This window comes from Ambystoma mexicanum, chromosome 5p (genome assembly GCF_040938575.1).
Source record: "Ambystoma mexicanum isolate Mex_15411 chromosome 5p, UKY_AmexF1_1, whole genome shotgun sequence".
Lineage (NCBI taxonomy): Eukaryota > Metazoa > Chordata > Amphibia > Caudata > Ambystomatidae > Ambystoma > Ambystoma mexicanum.
Genome location: NC_090930.1, coordinates 1,340,548,142 through 1,340,567,220, shown reverse-complemented (window position 1 = coordinate 1,340,567,220; position 19,079 = coordinate 1,340,548,142). Strand labels below are relative to the sequence as shown.

The 19,079-nt window shown below is 43.2% G+C and overlaps 1 protein-coding gene across 2 annotated transcripts in view; it reads left to right on the top strand.

The window, feature by feature from the left end:
* Window positions 1-19,079, top strand: part of SEMA5A (semaphorin 5A) — a 2,281,219-nt gene that overhangs the window by 938,764 nt on the left and 1,323,376 nt on the right. For both annotated transcript variants that reach the window (XM_069613729.1, XM_069613730.1), the window contains one exon: window positions 1,756-1,855. In XM_069613729.1, coding sequence (XP_069469830.1) covers window positions 1,756-1,855 — 100 coding nt within the window. The remainder of the gene's footprint in view (window positions 1-1,755; window positions 1,856-19,079) is intronic.

The window sequence follows — 19,079 nt, the reverse complement described above, 5'->3', positions numbered from 1 at the left end:
TGTATATATGGATAATATATGGGGTGAATGAGAGTGGGGGTTGCAGGGGTGTTCCCCGCTCCCTTTAAAAAAAAACCTATACTATGTCCGCAAACAAATGGCACAATTCTTGCATGAGGACATTTTTGCGGGCACATTATCACATGGAACCCCTGGGAAGTGATGGTCCCAAGGATGGGGCTGAGTTTTGGTTTCCCTTCGTGTCGATTGTAAAGGATCACAGTCCTGAAACCGTAACACATTTGTGTATCCTTGATTGTTGACGATAGACGTTTCTTGGCGTTTTACACACACGAAATCTGCTCTAACTGCTGACTACAACAGATGTTTTGAAAAAGATTACTTTTTAGTTTACAAGGAAAAGGTTTTACTGTTTGTTTGTTTGTTTTATTTGTATTTTTAACTTAAATTGTATGTAGTGTTTAGCAGTCTGATATCTAATTATTTATTAATGAAGTGTGTGTGTGTGTGTGTGTGTAAAGTTTGTTTATTTAAACACAATCACGGTATATACTCTGTGGCCTGAGGCCTTCGTGCGAGTTGGTGCGTTACCAAAAATTAAAATAAATACATAAACAAATAAACATCAGCGTTTGAACATAACATGGTCTATACAAATGATGTGGATGTTAACTATTTCCTCCCAGAATCTCGATTTGATCTATTCCTTCCCAAATATTCCAATATTAACAGACCCCTACCATGTGAGCTGTAAAGTCCTCATACGCGTTTCAAGCTGTCTCTTTATGACTGGAAACAACCAGTGTGCAGTAATGGGCAAACCATAAAGCGACTATCACATATACGCTTTGTCTGTGTGAATGAGTTTGGAAGCACATGTTCAACCGAGAAGAAAACACGCATTCATTTTCAGAAACCCGCTTGCATTTGAAGCGTCGAACAAGGGTACAGTGACTATGGACAGCCGTCATTATGTTATCCAGGAGGCAGGGCGTCCCTCAGCAGGAGCACGCACGTTAAATTGGTCTCTGGGCTAGGCTCACAGCGCGAGCCGCGGCCTACTGCGCAGCCTTTCATCCCAATCTGAAATAACGAGGGGTATGGTTTTCAAAGTGAGATGCCTGTGTATTTCTCCATCTACTGAGACAGACGCTTTTCTTGCAGTTATAACTCCACTGGATTTCTGTTTCCTTCGTTACATGTAAAAAAAAAAACTACACAGGAAGCGTGTTAGCATCTCTGATTTTTTGTGTTCTGAAGAAAAAGTGCGGCCGTTTTAGAATAATGACAAGTCGCGGAGGTGTCAATTAAGACATAGGGCAACACCATTCTTAACAAGGCCCATGGGCATAGGTTATATAGATATGTTATACTGTATTTCATCACAAGAAATGTGTATGATGTTTCCATTGCAGCAAAGTAGTCTGTTTCCATCCACTGCTGCAATGAAACATGGGTAAATGTAGAGCCCAGCCCTTCTGTCAGATTTTGTGAGATGGCGCAGGCTTGCTGTGTAGTAATACTGGGTCCGTTTTACAGGCCTCTCCACCCAGGCCACGTCATAAAATGCACATCTGGTTAAGTGTGTCCGCCTACCCTTGCATGGCTGCTCCTATTTTAATGGGTCAGTGAGATTTGCTGGATGAAATCCCACCAGCCTACTTAAGCGATCACGTCACAGCTCTGTCAATTTTCCTAGATTAGGCTGGTGTTTTTTTTTTATGACATCTTAAACACAAATAACGCACCACTGGCATGAAATGCAAACCACCTCTTTTTGTTAATTCCCTTTAGATATCGCCCCCTGGTTGCACGTCTTCCGAGCAGACAACGCCGTGGATTTTTCTCAGTTAACCTTTGACCCTGGACAGAAGGAGCTGGTCGTTGGAGCAAGGTAAGAGTTTCATTTCACCTGCATTTTTCTGGAAAGGCATTCGAACACTTTTGATTCCTTTATGACAATCCTATGGGTAAGCCTAGAACAAAGCAACTGATCATTTGGGCTATCGCGGTCAAGCCTTGTGTGCATGCTGCGGGAGCATCAGCGAAAAAGGACATATTTCCATCCCTCGTATGTGTTTTCAAACTCCCTATCAATGTGACCCTTCGTAAATGAATACAATAAACTACAACGTATGCCGTTTAACTATTTCAAGAACAAAAAACAAATTGTCCTTTACCTTGATGATGTTGTAGTCGATGGTCATGCTAAGGGCATCTCCACTGAGTTTTGCTCTAGCTTAGGGAGATCCGAAGATCATCAATTACATTTTTGATGGATTGCGAGACAACACCTTTAGATTCATACAAGCATGAATAGGGTTATAGATGAGGTTGAGCCGAGCTAAGTCGGTGACATAGTCACAGCCTAGTTCCATGATGAGTTGAGTATCATCTGCGTAGTTGGAAAATACGACCTCCACGGTAGCCAGGAGATGGCAAAATGGCCTGATATAAAGATTAAACAGTGCCGGGATAAGCAGGCATCCTGTGGAACACCATCCATGATGACTTCAGGTGCTGAAGTTGCCCCCCCCAGCCCACTTCTGATTCCCTGTTTCCCAGAAATGAAGTAATCTAATTAGTAGCATCATTAGAATGAAGCCCATGTGATCAGAGGCATTTTGGAATGTAGGAATGTTCAAGCAAATCGAACTCAGCAGATAAGTCTAAAAGTATTAGCAGACCTGATTGCCCATTTTCCATGATGCTTTGCATGTTTGTTTGCAGGTGTCGCAAGGCCGTCTCAGTACCATAAAAGGAGCCAAACCCAGATTTCTTTTGGTGAAGAATGTTGCTACTTTCTAAATGTCTGTGAAACTGGTTAGTGGCAGTTTTATCTAAAATCTTCAATAGGAACAAGGTATTAGTTATAGGGCGTATGTTTCTAGGATTATTCTGATCAGGCCCAAGTTTCTTCGGTAAGGGTGACACCACAACTTGTTTGAGGACATCCGGAGCCATGCAATAGGTCGAAGGAGGAATTAACAAATCTAACGAAGAAAGGAGCAAAGTTAGTTGGATGCTAGAGAATAATTTTAGAAGGCAGAATCTCGCCAACACATTCAGCAGGACGCATTTGCTTCAATAACACAATGATCTCATCATCCGTAATGTGTGAGAAAGATAAAGGTGGACCCTGATACGGTTGATCTTGCATATTCAGGGACGAGAGGGGGTTATGAGAGCCCAAAGAGCTAGCGATCTTAGATCGGGCAAAGGATGTTTTGTTGGCAAAAGCTTGTTGCACTTTAGTACAGTCATCCTTTGTGGCAGTGAACCGCTGAGTAGAAAGTTTTGGTTTTTCCAAGCTGCGCTCAATCCCAAATAGTTGTTTGGTATTATTAGTGTCTGCCGACTCAATTTCTCTGTTGAAGTAGTTTTTTTTTTGTCTCAAAAACATGGACTTTTTATTGATGTTGAATACGTTTCCAGGCTTCCTTATTTTCTGTTGAGGGGTGTTTACCCCAATCCTGTTCTTGTCGCCGTTTCTCAATTTTAAACTGAGCCATGACGGGAGTGTACCATGCCTGTTGATTGTGTGATTTATCACTGACACCTTTGGTTTTTAATGGGGCAATGGTGTTTATAAATCTTGCGAGATAGTGATTATAGGTTTGGACTATAAAATCAGTTGAGTCGGAATCATGAGTGAATTTCATAATGTGCTCAATACACTTATTCAGGGCATCACCTTTAACACATTTAGCATTACTGCTAGTCATTCCCTTACACTTAGAGTCTAGCATGATGGACTTACTAGGCAGAAATATAACAGTTTTGACAAAGCAATGGTCTGACCAAGGACAAGCTTTGTTGGTGACAGAGCCTGAGGAGATATTTCTTACCATAATCCAGTCAAGTATATTGCCACGTGAGTGAGTGGGTTCAGTGTTTAAAATCACACAATGTGCAGATGTTAACATTTTCTCAAGGTCATTAACTTCTCTATCTCTGGGGTCCCCCTCAAGAACTCTCTATTTTTTCTCACAGTATACCATTTGAAAAAGCTATTTTCAAATTGATTTGTATTACATATAAAACCATCCACTTCCACTCTCCTCCTTATTTAGCTGGCATATTAAAAGCTCCCGGAAGTGTCAGAGGCCTTCACAGCCGCTACACTCTCTGGTTTCAGATACCTAGATTCAAAGGATCAGCTTCAGTAAATCTTTATTTCTCTGTTGCAGCTCTGAAGTGTCGAGATGCTCTTTCTCCTGAACTATGAGTGATGCCTGAATATTCAAAGTTTTGTAAAGTTGTCAAATCTTGGTTCCAGAAAGTTGTAATTTAATCCCAGAGGTTTCCTTGTTATGTGTTTGTTGGTTCATTCATAAGTCTGGCTAAATAGAACTTTTTTGTATTTTGTCTATGCTGACATTGTAAAGCGCTCTATTGCTCGTGTTACCTGGTTCCCTCTGTATACAAATCTTTAATGAAATAAAATACATGTCTGATTGGTGACATCTTCCCAATGGCTAATTAACAACTGGGGTCCTGGGAGTTCCTCTGCCAGACATTAGTCCTGGTCAAAAGAGACTTACCCAGAGTTGTCTTTAGCTCACTATCTTTCACAGAGAAGAAATATCGCAAACATATCAGTCTTTGTCCTGCCCTGGGGCAGTCCAGCAGCAAAATGCTAGGCAATTCTCCTCTGAACAAGAGTACCAACAGCAACCCCAGACACGTGTTTCGGTTTGGTTGGACCTCATCAGCAGGGTGGAGCTGGACATGAGGGCAATTCATTGTTGCAATGTGTATGTTTGACTAATTAATATTGTGAGACATATGTGAGCCAGGGAATGATTACTGCCCTGTGTGAACCAGTTCTCAAGCCAGAAACTGCAGTTGATATTGTGGTTAAAGCGATTGACGTGGCTGATAGTAGCATTTACTGGCGATGGAGCATACAACACCGCTGACCCATGACCTCACTTTGCATTAATCGGTCTTGTGTGGTAGACTGAGGAAACATTGATTGAGGAACCAGGTCTTTCATTTAAACATGTGTTTGTCATTAAAAGAAAGCTCCAATCTAATCTGTTTAGCTACAAGATAAAAGCATCAAAACGAAGATTTAGTTGAATCACAGGCTCCATTTGATAACAGGCCTATTTTTAATAACATTTCAATGAATGTAAGTTTGTAACGAATCATTCCTTTGCATTTTGTTTTTGCTGAAATTGTGAAAAGGATTTGTCTCCCTAACTTCACGGGGGAGTTCCACATTCCCTGTGTGTTAGTCTGGTATGTTTAATGTGTCTCATGTTTCTGTGCCAGTAATGACAAAGTGTCCGTTTTGTGCAAACCGTTTTTTTCATCCAAATGATTATTCTGCACAGTTCTAGTGGAATGACTACCAAACTCGTTCTAGTTACTCGCTTGTAATCGGGGAACAGCCAACTGATTACATGTGACAGGGTGGCTGGGTTCATCCCCATTTTCAGTCCAGAGACCCTCGCGCAGGTTTTTTAGGAGTTGTCATGGGTGGTAATTGGCTCATGTTTGGCGCTAATGTGAATTTATAAATTATGAATTATGATGATTCCTTATTTATAAAGCACTTAATACTCGGAGGCTTCTAAGCGCGGACCGAGGGAGCAAACTTGTGTTGCTCCGCGTCATATTGCTTCCAGGGCGAGCGCGTTGCCCCTGAGCTATCCCCCCGAGACTGTGGAGAAAATGTCTCAAGCCAAGTGCCAGTGGTATCTTCTCCACATTACCAGCAATGTCATCGGACGGTTGTACGGTAACAGAGGCAGCAATTGTACTATTGCACTTTTCTGTACGACACTGCCATACTCGTAATGTGCCCCAAAGTCCCATTATTTCAGGGTATTGGAGTGTGCAGCAGCAAGCCATGAAAGCATACTTTCTGCAGGCTGCTAGAATTCAGAACACGTTATATCATATTGGAGAGAAACCACCAGAGCTAGGGAGCCGTTACATGGTTGACTGATGTTTTATTCGCGGCCCATTGCAAAATAAAATCACAATTCTCTATTTACTTGGGAAAAGAATCACCACAAATTGCCTTAAGAATGGCCTCAACTGCGAAATTCATTCCGAAAACAAGACACGGCTGCATTTCTCTGGGCCGCGCGTGATGAAATGGCCCACGGTGCATTGAGCCATCAGCCCGAGGTTTCTGCGCTTTTCCTTGGACTGAGAGGAAAGGTGATTTGTTCCCCCGATTCCTTTTCGTACGTTGGTTCTTTATATCAGCAGTTGTGTCAGTCTTGACAATAGATAGACTTTCAAAGGCACATGCCTAGGGGGTGATGTCTTGGTCATGTTGTCTTCGTTTGGTTTATGTCTTCATTAGATGCCATTTTACAAAGCTCTCAAAAGTGATTTAGTCTTCCGTATTTTGATGTATAGCTAGTGGTGCCTGAAAATCGGAGCTCTCCCAGAAGATTGTTAAGCATAAAAAGGTGTCACACCTCTGCAGATAAAATGGCTGTGTGCCAGTGGGGTCACCAGGCTCCTCGTGGGGCATGGATCAATGCCACTTCACTGCATTACATGTAGCAAGTTGGCCCATTTGGGTCTGAAAAGAGCCCTGTGGGTGTGAACCGCCCCAGCAGGTTTCTGCCTAGCTCTGCCATTTAACACTTTATCAGGCGGAACCGCGTCTAGAATTCTAGATGCCCTTGGCATCGTCCATGTTACACCCGCTGAGCCGACTCATCAAACGGCTCCTGGTGCAGCGTGATAGAAACATGTTGATCCGTCTGTCCTCTTTGTGCCTCCAGCAGATAAGCGGTTGCACCGGCCATTATCTAAACTGGCAACACGGTAATGGCCCCAGCACACAAATGACATTAATTACACGCTATCAAAGTCGTGTGCAGGGAGTGCATTGTATTTTCATTGGTTAGCTCAGTGGAGACCTCTGCTTAAGAACAGGCGCATGCGCAGAATGGCGCCACGTCACATCGCCGGATACCATTGCGTCACCCTGAAAGTGTTAACGATCTTATACATGCATGCTATCTGCTCAGGAAGTCCTTTCCACTTTGTAAGCTCTCTACTTCCTCAAAATGCCATTAAAATCAAGGTCTACAGGGGAGGTTAGCCGTTTCCTAGTTCAAGTCTGTATTCCTCAACAAAAACCCAAGGTTAGCGTAGGCCACTTTTGAGAGCTTTGCAATCATTGATAACATGCAATGGGCCTCATTACGACCCAGGCGGTAAGTTACCGCCTGGGCCGTGACTTTACCACCATGGCGTAAACTACGTTTAAGCCATGGTGGTTGGCGGACTTACCGCCCCATTCCGACCTTTGCGGGGCGGTAAGTCCCCAATCCCCATTTACCCTTCCCCATTCCCATTATTGCCCCATAGGGCATAATGGGAGTGGGGAAGGCGTTAATTACGCCACCGTAAATTACGGTGGCGTAATTAACTCCATGGTCCCTTAGCGCCATGGATTTTAACACCTGCTAAAAGCAGGTGTTAAGTCCGCCATGGCGCTAAGGGACCTCGTACTCAGGCGGTAAGGGTCGGCGCTGTTAATGCCGCCGTAAACCCCTTACCGCCTGGGTCGTAATGAGGCCCAATATGTTTAAATAAGTTAAGGCCTCATTACAAGTTTGCCGGTCCAGTAACTATGGTACTGGTAAGCTGGCCGTTACGTAACTACCGGCAAACTATGAGTTCTGCTGGCAGGTGCCTTTTCGCCCGCCAGGTCTTATTCCATGAATCGTTCCCTGATCTAGAGCCAGGTAGCTTGTGACTGGCAGCACGGAAATGGGACTGACCTCTCCAGCCGGATTTCCATTCACTGTGCGCTACACCGACAGTTCCTCTGTACATCTTATTTGCATGAGAGAAACTTCAGTCTGAAGTATCTTCTTTACAACAGTGCGTCATCCCAGGATCATCTCTCGGCGCAGGTCCAGGTCCTTTACTCTGCAGACCTTCTCCATTTCCCCACCATGTAAGAGCAAGAGTCCTGCATTAAATTGGGGGACTTAAAAGGGGAGAGGGTGGGAGGAATTGAACCACTGAGGTTGGACTGGGCACACTAGGTTGGGCATTGGGCATGTGGTGCTATCACCCTCATACGCATACAATCTTCTCGCAGACAGCCACTGTATGCCCAGGAAGGTCATGCGAAGATCATTCCTTAGGATATTATCATTTTACCAGGGCAACTTATTGGTGTCTGATGGCAGCACCTGGGTTTCTGAATTGGAACCTTGCATGTGATATCTTTACCTGACCTATGAGCAGTGACCTACTATAACATGTATGTCAGTACCTAGGCAAATGAGGCTGCAGCAGTGGCTATAAAATGGCGGCCCGTCGGTATATTAGGTCTATTGGGCAGGTTATTTCTATGCTTGGTATGGGAATTCATGAGTGTAGTGCTTGGGCATTCAAGATTGCAGTTGGTATATGATGAAGGCACCATGGGCATTAGCAGCCATATGGTGATTGCACCTGGCAATTGAGGCTTGACCTGGCATAATATAGCAGTACCTAGACACATGATGCTGCATCTAGCATTTGATGGAGGAATATAAATGGAATGCTTGGCTATACTGAAGTACCACGTTAGCACATGCATATATGAGGTTGCACTTCGTAATAAAATGATTGACCTTGTGACAGGATACCTTAGAGGTGATGACATGTTGTTACACGAGAGGCTATTAATGGCATATGATAGCAGTACCTAAACATGCAAGGCTGCAATTGGCATATATAGGGTGTCTAGCATATGGCGACTGTACCTGCCATGTAAGGATATTACCTGCATAGAGTAGTAGTACCTGGTAAGTGAGTATGCACTTGGCATATTTTGGATATGTAATGTCAAATAATAATAATAATATGTCACGTGGTCGTGTGTAGTGCGCTTCTGCCGCTTTGTCAGCCTCTTAGTGCATGGTTCTGTAACCACGGGGGAAGGGAGGAAGAGGCAGGTGCAAAACCTGAGGTGGTGATGGGTGTCGAGGTTTTAAGGAGCTTTGCTAAATGTGTGTTTCGCAGATTATGCTGATTTAGTTTTTATGACAAACAACAGGAGGGGGAGACCCCTCGCATCCTCCCCTTCGACCCCTCATAGCACCCCAATATATACCTTGCCACAACTTTCCATCTACCGGTTTGTTGTATAAAAAAAAGGCAAAAGAAATGCGGCAAAAACGTATTTGGCAAAGTTGCCATTCGGCAAAAGTGATGTATACTGCACCAGAGAATTGTGTGCCAGTGTAATTCTTTTCAGATTGTGCCAGTAAACACACGGGTACATGTTTTATTCACAGGGAGAACTCAAGATGTATTGGCTCCTAGCTCAGCTATACCGGGAGGGAAACTGCTCTGCGACTAGGAGGGTGTTATGTGAAGGGCCATGCAGTGAACTCTAAGTGGCTCAGCATTTCTAATGCGATTGTCTGATAGCAGGCATACGCCTGCAGTATGCTGCAGTGTGCTGCAGTGTGCTGCAGCTTCCACATATCGTAGATTGAACATTGTGTAGGTCAGTTGGAGGTGGAGGTTTTGGTTAATGGAGGCTCATTTGGCGTGTTGTTGTTAGGAGTTATGGGTTCAGTTATTCGAGTTATTCGATCTGAATGTCACCTGGCCTAGTAGGATCGTTGTCTGTCCTCCCTTTGTACCCCCCTTGCCACATCGCGCCTTGAAACACTTGTGTATACGTGCGTTATAAATGCCATATCATATCATATCAGTCTGCTGTCAGCCTGAAGGCAAAAGACTTCTAGGGCCCGATTCATGGAATTATTTGCACGGTTCAAAGGGACTTTGCACTGCTGAAAAGTGACTTTGCACTGCTGATAGAACCCCTGATTCATGGATCTGTGCATAGTGTATTTTTGCAGTGCAAAGTCAGTGCAATTTCATTTTGTACTGCAAAATGACCACTTGCATTGATTTTGCACTGCAAAAAACACTTTGCACAGTTGCATGAATCAGGGTTTGCCTCTGCAGTACAAAGTCACTTTTCAGCAGTGCAAAGTCACTTTGAACCGTGCAAAAAATTCCATGAATCGGGCCCCTAGTGTTTCTAATATGTGAGTACTTCCTATTCTTGTTTACATTTTATGAGGATGTTACAGTGATAGTAGTTTGGGAGGATCTTGAATAATATGATATAGGGGTACACACTTCAAGTTGCAAGCTGTTAGCCAGTCATAAAAAGTGGTTATAGGTCAAAGGTTCGAATCAAAAGGATCGAAATACAATAGGGTCGAATGAAAAGGACCGAAAACAAAAGAGTTGATTTTATTTTTTATTTTTTGGGGTGGAGGGCCCAAACCACCTTTTTTTGTGGTAAAAAAACACTTTTTTTTCCTATACGGAAACCCGAAAAAAAAAATATATTTAAACAAAAAAATTCGACCATTTTGTTTTAGGTTCTATTGACTCGACCCTATGGCATTCGATCCTTTTGGATTCAAACCTTTGACCAGACATCATAAAAAGTCACTCACCTCCTAAATTTTTCACAAATAGACAAAATTCAATTTCCTACTCACCAGAAATCAATTAGCACTCATCTATAGCTAGTGGTGAGTGCACATGTAACGCTCTGCTCTATGATATGTGTGCTTGGTATAATTGCAGTGCCCCTCATCATTGGAGGCAGAACCTGGACATTTGAGAAACGACCTTGCAAATGATGGTTATGCCTGTTAAAATGGCCATAACTGGCATGCAGTGGCAGACTTTTGCCTGTGAATCTGCACTTGACATTTGATGGCAGCAACACAGCATGGAATGTCCTATTTACCACATGCTGTCTATGCTTAACATGTTAGGCTAATATTGGCATAACATGGCATTAATTGACAATGCGAGGCTTTACCGGTATATAGTGCCACTGTCATTGACCTATAGCTATGCTCAGTCTTTACCTGGCAATTCATGGCTTCACCTGTGACATATTAAGTCACTATTCTCTAAAGATATGGTGAGACATGCTAAGGGGGTGAGGAAATATCTCCCTTCCTGCGGGGAACAGTTCCCCACCGCGTCAATGAACACAATCAGTGGCTCCAAATATAGCTGGTATGGGTTCCCCAGTGCAGCCTGAAGCACTCTGTACAGCGAACACCATCATAAGGGCTCACCGGTACATTTCAATCAGAAACTACACACATAGCTACAAATAAAGAGTCAGTATCCCATAGAGGTAGCGTATTGGCACAGAGGCATGGAACTGACGTAAGGCTCAGTACCATTGCCTAAGATCAATATACATATTTACATTTTGGATCTTGTTGGGACTGATAGGCTAGCTTGGTGTGGGTGAGTCAGTGGATAGGCGGAGCTCCTTCCTTGGTTCATTAGTGGATCAAAAGTCTTGCCTTTGGAAGGTCATGTCAGTGGAAGGGAATCGGTAGAGAGAAGGCGATAAATCATGAGGAGACATAACACGGTGGTAGACAGACATGTTTAAGAGAGGGAGAGCTAAATACTGTGAGTGGAGGAGTGGGGAGAGGTGCAGTCAGTTAGGTAGACAGCGGCAAGACAATGGGTAGATTTGTATATTATGAATAGAAAATTAAGGAGATTAAATTTGCAATGAGTGCAGAGGTGGGGCAGGATCTATATAGGTTGTCGAAGGTAGTGAAGGGGAGAATTGTTCGGCATTTCATCGGGCAATAGGGGCTAACCTTTGCAAAGGAGACCATCGAAAGTGGGGATGCTCCTGACTACTTTTGAATGCAAGATGTTTTCAATGTTCTTTTCTGATGACAACCCCTTTCAGGACGATAGGCACAACTGTACCGAAGCAGCAGGTGCTTTACATTTCTACTGGGTGAATAGCTTGATTGTCTAATGTGCATATTGCCTTGTATGATATGATATGATAGTTTATTTATAATGCACTTAATACCCAGAGGTTTCTAAGCACGGACCCGGGGATCGAATCTGTGGTGCTCTGTGTCGTCTTGCTTCCAAGGTGAGCACGTTGCCACTGAGCTATCGTCTTGAGACGTGGCGTCGTTCTACGTTAAATCAATAAAATGTGAAAGATTGGGTCTTCTAGAACCTGAAGCTCTCCAGATCTAAAACAAGAGGATCCGCACTGCTGTGGGTTTAATTAATAATTAGTTCGAGTAACAGGTTATTTGGCAGGGTGTACTAAATATTTTTTATGGTTTTTCAATCATCATACTACCCTGTTTGCTTTCAGAGTCTGTTACAGCCTAAAAATTTGAGTGATACCTTTGTAGTACACCCTGACAAATAACTTGTTACTCGAACTAATTATTAATTAAACCCACAGCAGTGCGGACCCTCTTGTTTTAGTCTAGTTCTTAATCCCTTTCCTCACTGCTTATGGGATAATTCCCCCCTTTTTCTTTGTGTTAGCTCTCCAGATCTAAGCATAGAAAAATTGCATGTCTCATAATTACACATGGAAAGCAACCTATCCTTAATACTAAATATGTGTCCTTACCGTTGTTGGACATTTCTACCCTTTTGAATTTGTATAAGGAACTCCACATAGTGCGTGTTTAAGCTGTATGCAACACATGATGCAGGATAATTGTGGAAAATAGAATCCCACTTTTGTCAGACCTTTCTCTCCTGTGCCAATGGGACATGTTCCCGTGCTTCCTAGCTGGTAGTGCAACACAAAAGTGTGAAGGTCGTTTCCTGTGCATTTACATGATGTAAACAAAACAAAAAAACCCACTACTAATCTAAACTGAATTAGTCTTGAAACTTTTTCCCAGAAAAAAATAAACAGCTTGTTTCTCTAGTAGCATTATCCACCAGGGTCGGATTGGCCCCTCGGCCTTTCGGCCCGGTCCCTGTGGAGTGGGGGCTGGTTTTTGGCCATGCCTGGGCTGTTTTAAAAAAAAAAAATAGAAAAAAAATATTTTGTTTTTCACATTTTTCTTTTTTTTCAAAAAGCCTTTCATCCTTCTTAGGTTGATAAATGTGTATCAACACAGGTTGGGTGATATTGTATGCATATTTGTTCCATAAAAAAGAGCTTAAGCGTAAGTGCTATACAATAACATATTATCATTTGGCCTTGGACGTCTGCTTGGATTCAGTTATTTAGTGTACTTAGGAACAATGCTATTTGATGACACTGTTTTGTCAAGGGGTGGAAGGTCGTGTTTCATCGCTTCCCGGGATGTCAATTTGGAGTGGGGTCAAATGACATCACTTCCGGTGATGTCATTAGAGGTCAAGGGTCATGAGGCGAGAGGTGGGCCACTTTTTTGAGGAGAGGGGTGGGCCACTTTTTTGGGGTGACCGGGCCGATTTCTTGTCCCAGACCGACCCTGTTACCCACATGGGACAACGAAAAGCAAATGAACAACGACAAGTTTACAGCGGTGATTACGGAAGGCCGGAGTTTGTGTTCCGATGCAAGGGCATTCTGGTTCTCATTGCACTTGGTGCAAAAGATGGGAGCGTACAATGAAATCAGATGCCGTTCCGATGTTACCGAGAGGGACCAGAGCCCCTTTCAGACATCAAGCCAGGACGTGTGTGAGCTTCATTGCAGATGAAGTAAGGGTTGGCTAAGATACGACAAGATACTCTCGCTAGTAATAACTTGACGGCGACGTCGCTTCCTTCCCAAAGGAGAGGCGGAGAGATCCTGTTTAATGAACTGCTTGCTAGCGGCGGCCCTCGAAGGAACAGCAGCGAGACACATCAATGGAATCCGGAGCGAGGCCTACTTCATTTAAGCATTTGTTTATCTCTGCCTGACTTGCACTGGGGCATGCGTGTGCTTTTCAGGAGAAAAACCGTGTCTTTTGATCCAAGAGATTGTTTGCTATATTGTGAGTGGTCTTTGATCTAATTCCCGGCAGAGCACATGTGTGAAAGAAATATTTATGTAGTGGCTACACCAAAAGTTAACAAGCATCGACAAAGCTTGTGTTAACATTTAACTCTGTGTATGCTGAGCACTAAAATGTGCTGGGTTGGTATTTGTGTAAGCATACCACTGTGCAAGGTATTTAGGAAGAACAGTGTTGCTAAATGAGATATATGTGTAACACAAAACGCATGTGCCTTGTTGATATTTGCTGCCAGTCATAGAAATGGGGAAACAAATCCCTCTTGGATCCCATGGTGGTGAGGGGTTAGGAGAGGATGGAGTCGGGGTGACAAGTGACAGGCTGGTAAAAAGTGTAAACACACGGGACTAACAAAGCAGAGATGGCCTGCATTATGCACAATAATACTCCCCTTGGGTGGGTGGTATCGGTGCACAGTACATATCAACATAACATAACATTGTAAACCAACCTAACAACATAGTTGATCAAAAAGTAGGAGCGTTTATTTTCCACATCCCGAACAAAAGCCTACATCTAGATCAATGCAAGTCTAATCGTTTGCGTCTGGATCCAGAAAGAATTACACTGCAAGAAAAATCACCTGTTCTTATTCGTTGTGCCACACAGCAGCTTTATGCATGACTCCCTTTTTTATTCACCCCCCCCCTGTTGCACCTTTTAAGATCCAACAGGAGGAAGGATAGCCCAGGGGCAACGCATTTGTCCTGGAAGCAAGACAACGTTGCGCCACACAGGTTCAAATCCCGATCCTGTGCTTAGAAAGCAACACGCTCCTATTAAGTTTGTTATAAATGAACAAATAAATGAAAAAACAGCAGCCGCTCTTGCTCACTGCTGTTATATATGTAACCTTTACAACACTTTTATGTGCTTAAGTTCAAAACAAAACATGCCAAAAATAAACCCAGCCAGAGCAGAGCTCTTTTAAGCCTGCAACATCTGTGAGTGCCGTGCAAATAATGGCACTCCGCAAAGGCATGGACTATAACTGCATCTACTGTAAGAGCAAAGACAGAAATGGAGACAAAGTAGATTCTACAGTGTTACAACAGGCCCAAAGAAAAAAACAACAGAATGGTGGTATTTATCAGACCACAGTGTCTATTTACATATGTATCCGAAATAAGTTGCTTTCTAGGAAAGTTCTAGCAAATGTGACCTTAATTCATTAACAATGTTGTGTTGTTTTCTGGTACTCAGCCAACTCTTAGGGGCCCACTCATCACTGATGTTTTGCCACATTTGCCGCTGCTTTTTAAGTGAATGGTTAGGATATATTTTTGGTATGGTGGGTTGAATTAGTGGTTGGGTGAGACATAGAAGGAGGACATGGGGTTTGTCCTCCCATATAAATTCACCAAGAAATGAGGGATTTGCACCAGATTAGCTTTTTTAAATTGTATACCACACCGGAAATACTGCTGCATTGATCCCTTAAGAGCAGACTGCAATGTTTAGGTGCCTTAATCACAGGCAAAAACAGTCTCATATGCCAACACATGACTGGTGCAGTTACAAATACCCACATATTGCCATTCTTCTTCAGGAAGGAGACACAGACAACTGAGGAAAGTTTGAGTTACAAACTTTTATTACAATCACAAAGAAGTTGTGGTAAGGGCGATCTTGCCCTATGCTAAGGTGGGATTTCCCTACCTAACTGAAACTAAGGATAGTCTGTGTCAGGAAGTCCAAACCAAATGTCTCTCTGTATCCAAGACCTATACTTGCCCCCACATCTATTTGTTCAAAATGAGTAGCACTGTCCGCAACAAATGAAAAAGTGTTCAAACAAAAGTTCAGAGCTTCTTCCAGCTCTAGGTCTGAAAGGTGTTCTCCCTTCCCCAGGATTCCAAATAGTTCACTTTCAATAACAAGGGGATGCCTTCCCCAAGCTTTCAAGTCTCTCACTGATTACACAACAACACCATTCCTCTGGATTCTTCCCAGCTTTCAGGCGTTTTGGCTCTTGCATTAATATCATAAAGTTCAACTCTTGAAGTTCACAATGTACCTCCTTCTCTGGATATTCAACCATACACTTATAAATGAGCCAAGCGGCTTCTCTTTAGTGGGGTGTATTCGGTCTAGGTGCAGTTGTCGGGCCACACAGCCCACCCATTACAGGTCACACAATCGACACACCTTATTGGCTTCTTTTCAACAGCTACACCACCACTGCTTCAGCTCGACAGTGGTATTTACTTTTATTATTGCAGTCCTTTATAACACTTGTTTTGCCACCATTCACTTGTTGGAATTATTAAACCTTCTCATAGTATTGCGACAGTTTCAATTTTCAATGTGTACAGTTCCTCTTTTCCTTATGGTCCTTGCCAAAGCTTGCTTTTTCTCAGCTTATACCATTCACAGTTCTTTATATTTAGTACCAATGCTTGCTTCCTTTAGTTTCCACGATTCACAGGTTTTTTGTATCAGGGAACACTTTTCTCTGCTTTCCCCTCATGTGGCATTCACTCATTATCACTTTCCTTTGGTTCTGTATTGCAAACATCAATTCATTCAAAACAACGTAACTGCAAATTCCCAGTTCACTTTCCTGCTAGGAATGTGTACCCTGCTCACAGGTTTCTCGTTCAATTTTAAGTTTACTGCTTTTCTGGCCCTTTTGGGTCCTTCCTAATTTCAATACAGCTCGGTATTCACAAATCACTCCATTCTTTGTAGTCATCAAACATCTGTGTTTTCTATTTGGACCGGCAATCTCATTGCCTCCGCTGTCCTCCGCTCACTCGCGAGCGCTCCGACCGGCATTCACAATGCAGCTCGCACCACAGCGTCCCAGCGTCATTCAGCTTCACTTGACTCACCGGGTACGCTATCCTCGGGTGCCCTTCTCCGCTTAGGTCGGTTCTTCGTAGCCGCTGCTGTTCGTAGCTCAGCAAGCCCCTTTTCCTGGCTCTCGGACACCTCAGGCTATTGGAAAGGGAGTTCTCTTGACTCCAGGAGGTCGGCAACCTGACCCTGACACGGGAGACCTTCCGACAAAGTCCACAACAATCTGCTTCCACTGCACAACTCTGCACCACCTCAGTACTGGACACTCGTCTCCTTGCCTTCACCTCTGGCTTCCCCATCTGCAAGCATTCCATAGGCGATCTCATTAGTCTCACCTGAGCGGGCCATTTATAAAGCCCTTTTGGCTTCAAGTGCAGGCTATTCACATTGATTTTGCAATGGTCTTGGTACTCGGTATCCCTCTTCCTAGTCCCAGTACCAGAGTGGTGTTTGTGTTTGTCTGAGTTAATAAATGATGAATGTAAGTTCCTATGTGGTCTCTCCCTCATCTCAGTACCATAGTGGTATGCATTGGGAGATAAATTCCTGACACAATAGGGAAGGAATGGAGGGATACCCAAGGGTGCACCCTTCCCACTCCCCAAGTCTCATCCTCCCTTGTTTATCCACCCCCAGGCTCAGGATCCAAAAGTGACAGCCTCTCCCTGCCAACCTGGCGGGTGGATCTGTTGGAAAAAGTAGTGGGGACGCCCTCAGATTCCTAACACTTAGTACAACTTATAAATCCATATACTGGCATGGTAGTCCATTATTAATCTTGGCACAACTGCATTTGTCACATACAGACTCTTATGGCCAAGTGCATATTCATATACCAAAGCTATGCCTTCATGTGCCAGGTGCAGTGTAATATGCGTAGGTATAAGCATTGGATTCCCAGTTATAGCTTTATGTAAGAAGTAACAGACCCATATGTAAAAAAATCATTATTACACAGTAGATATTACTTTTTATGTCCAAATATAGTGTTAACATTCAACATACAGACTCACACGGTGGAAGATATAAGTTCAGATTGCCAGATATGAGATTGCTTGCCAGCTTGATGAGGCAGTGGTGGTAATGGGTGATATATAGCAAAGGGTGAAGTTGAATGCGGATGAGTGTGGATTTAGTGGTTGTTGATGCGAGTGGTGTTGGATTTGGAATAGCGTTGTAGTGTTGTGGTGTTGGTTGAAGTAAGCAGTGAATGGATGATAATCATGGTGGCAAAGGTTGTGCTGATGGGTGTGGATGTGGGTGCTAGTGCATGTAGTGAATGTGGATGATTTTGTTAGTGAATGGTGCTCGAGGAGTGGTGGATATGAATGAAATTGATGATGGACCATTAGTGGTGGATATCAATGGTGTGACAGTGCATGATGATGGAGGTGGGTCGTGATGAAGGGTGTTTGTGAATGATGGTGCCAGAGGTAGGTGTTTCTGGAGGTTAGTGATGGATGTTGAGGAAACTCACACTGAGGGTTTTGGGAAGTTTGGAAGGGCATACATACGAGGGGGGTGTATGTCGACGTGGAAGTTTAGGGCTGTGAAAGTCAGGAAGTGGATGAGAAGGTGGTGTAATATGATGGAGGGTAGTCAAAGATCTGAATGGTTGTGGTGATGTATGAGGAATTTGGTGATGGTGAAAGGGTGGGATTGATTTGACAGCTTGTGTCTTCTTCCTTGACAAAAGGTAGCCATAAAGCCGTCCTGCATTGCCTTTTGGCATTCGTAGTTTTGCTTTTAACAATGGAGCTGTTTTGGTATTGTATATAGGACTATCATTATGAAGACAAGGTGCTTCTGAGTGCTTTGCAACACCGCAGTCAGAAAAAGGAGAGCGTTGCTTAATAATAGCACTCATGATCAAAAGCACTAAATGAAAGCTACCTTTGATTTGTGCCCAAACATGTTCATATTTTCTGATAACTTCCTCCTGGGACTGTCTGTTCATAACGCGTCACAATCGACTAATGCTCATGTTTTCGAAGATGTCGATGTGATTGCCATGCAAAGCGGTACAGTGTAGGAAGCGACGATGCAAACGTGCACCCTTCTGAATTCATTGTGTAATATTAGTTAAGGTGTGTTGCGTGAATACATGCTCTACCGGCCTGACCTCTTTTTCACGTGGCTGTGTTTTGGGAAGAAGCCCGACTGGGCTACGGTGCTTGTCTGAGAGGGCTAGGCATGACCGAAGGTTGCAGGACCCATCTGGGAAGAAATGATTCAGACATTCATCCTATGATCAATAAATGTTCCCTATTCAATTGGGAAATATAAACGCCCTTTTATTAAAATTGACTAGCAGTGTGTTAGATTGTAGAGTGTGGGTATCAAGTTAAAATTTCGAATGCACAATTCCGAATGCATAAATGTCGAAAAAAAAATATATTTTGTTTTTATTTTATAGTTTTTTTTGGGTTTAGTTAGTAAAAAAAGGGTCAATAAAAAAGGGGGTAAAACCCCCCCATTAAAAAAAAATCGACATTTTGTTTTTCT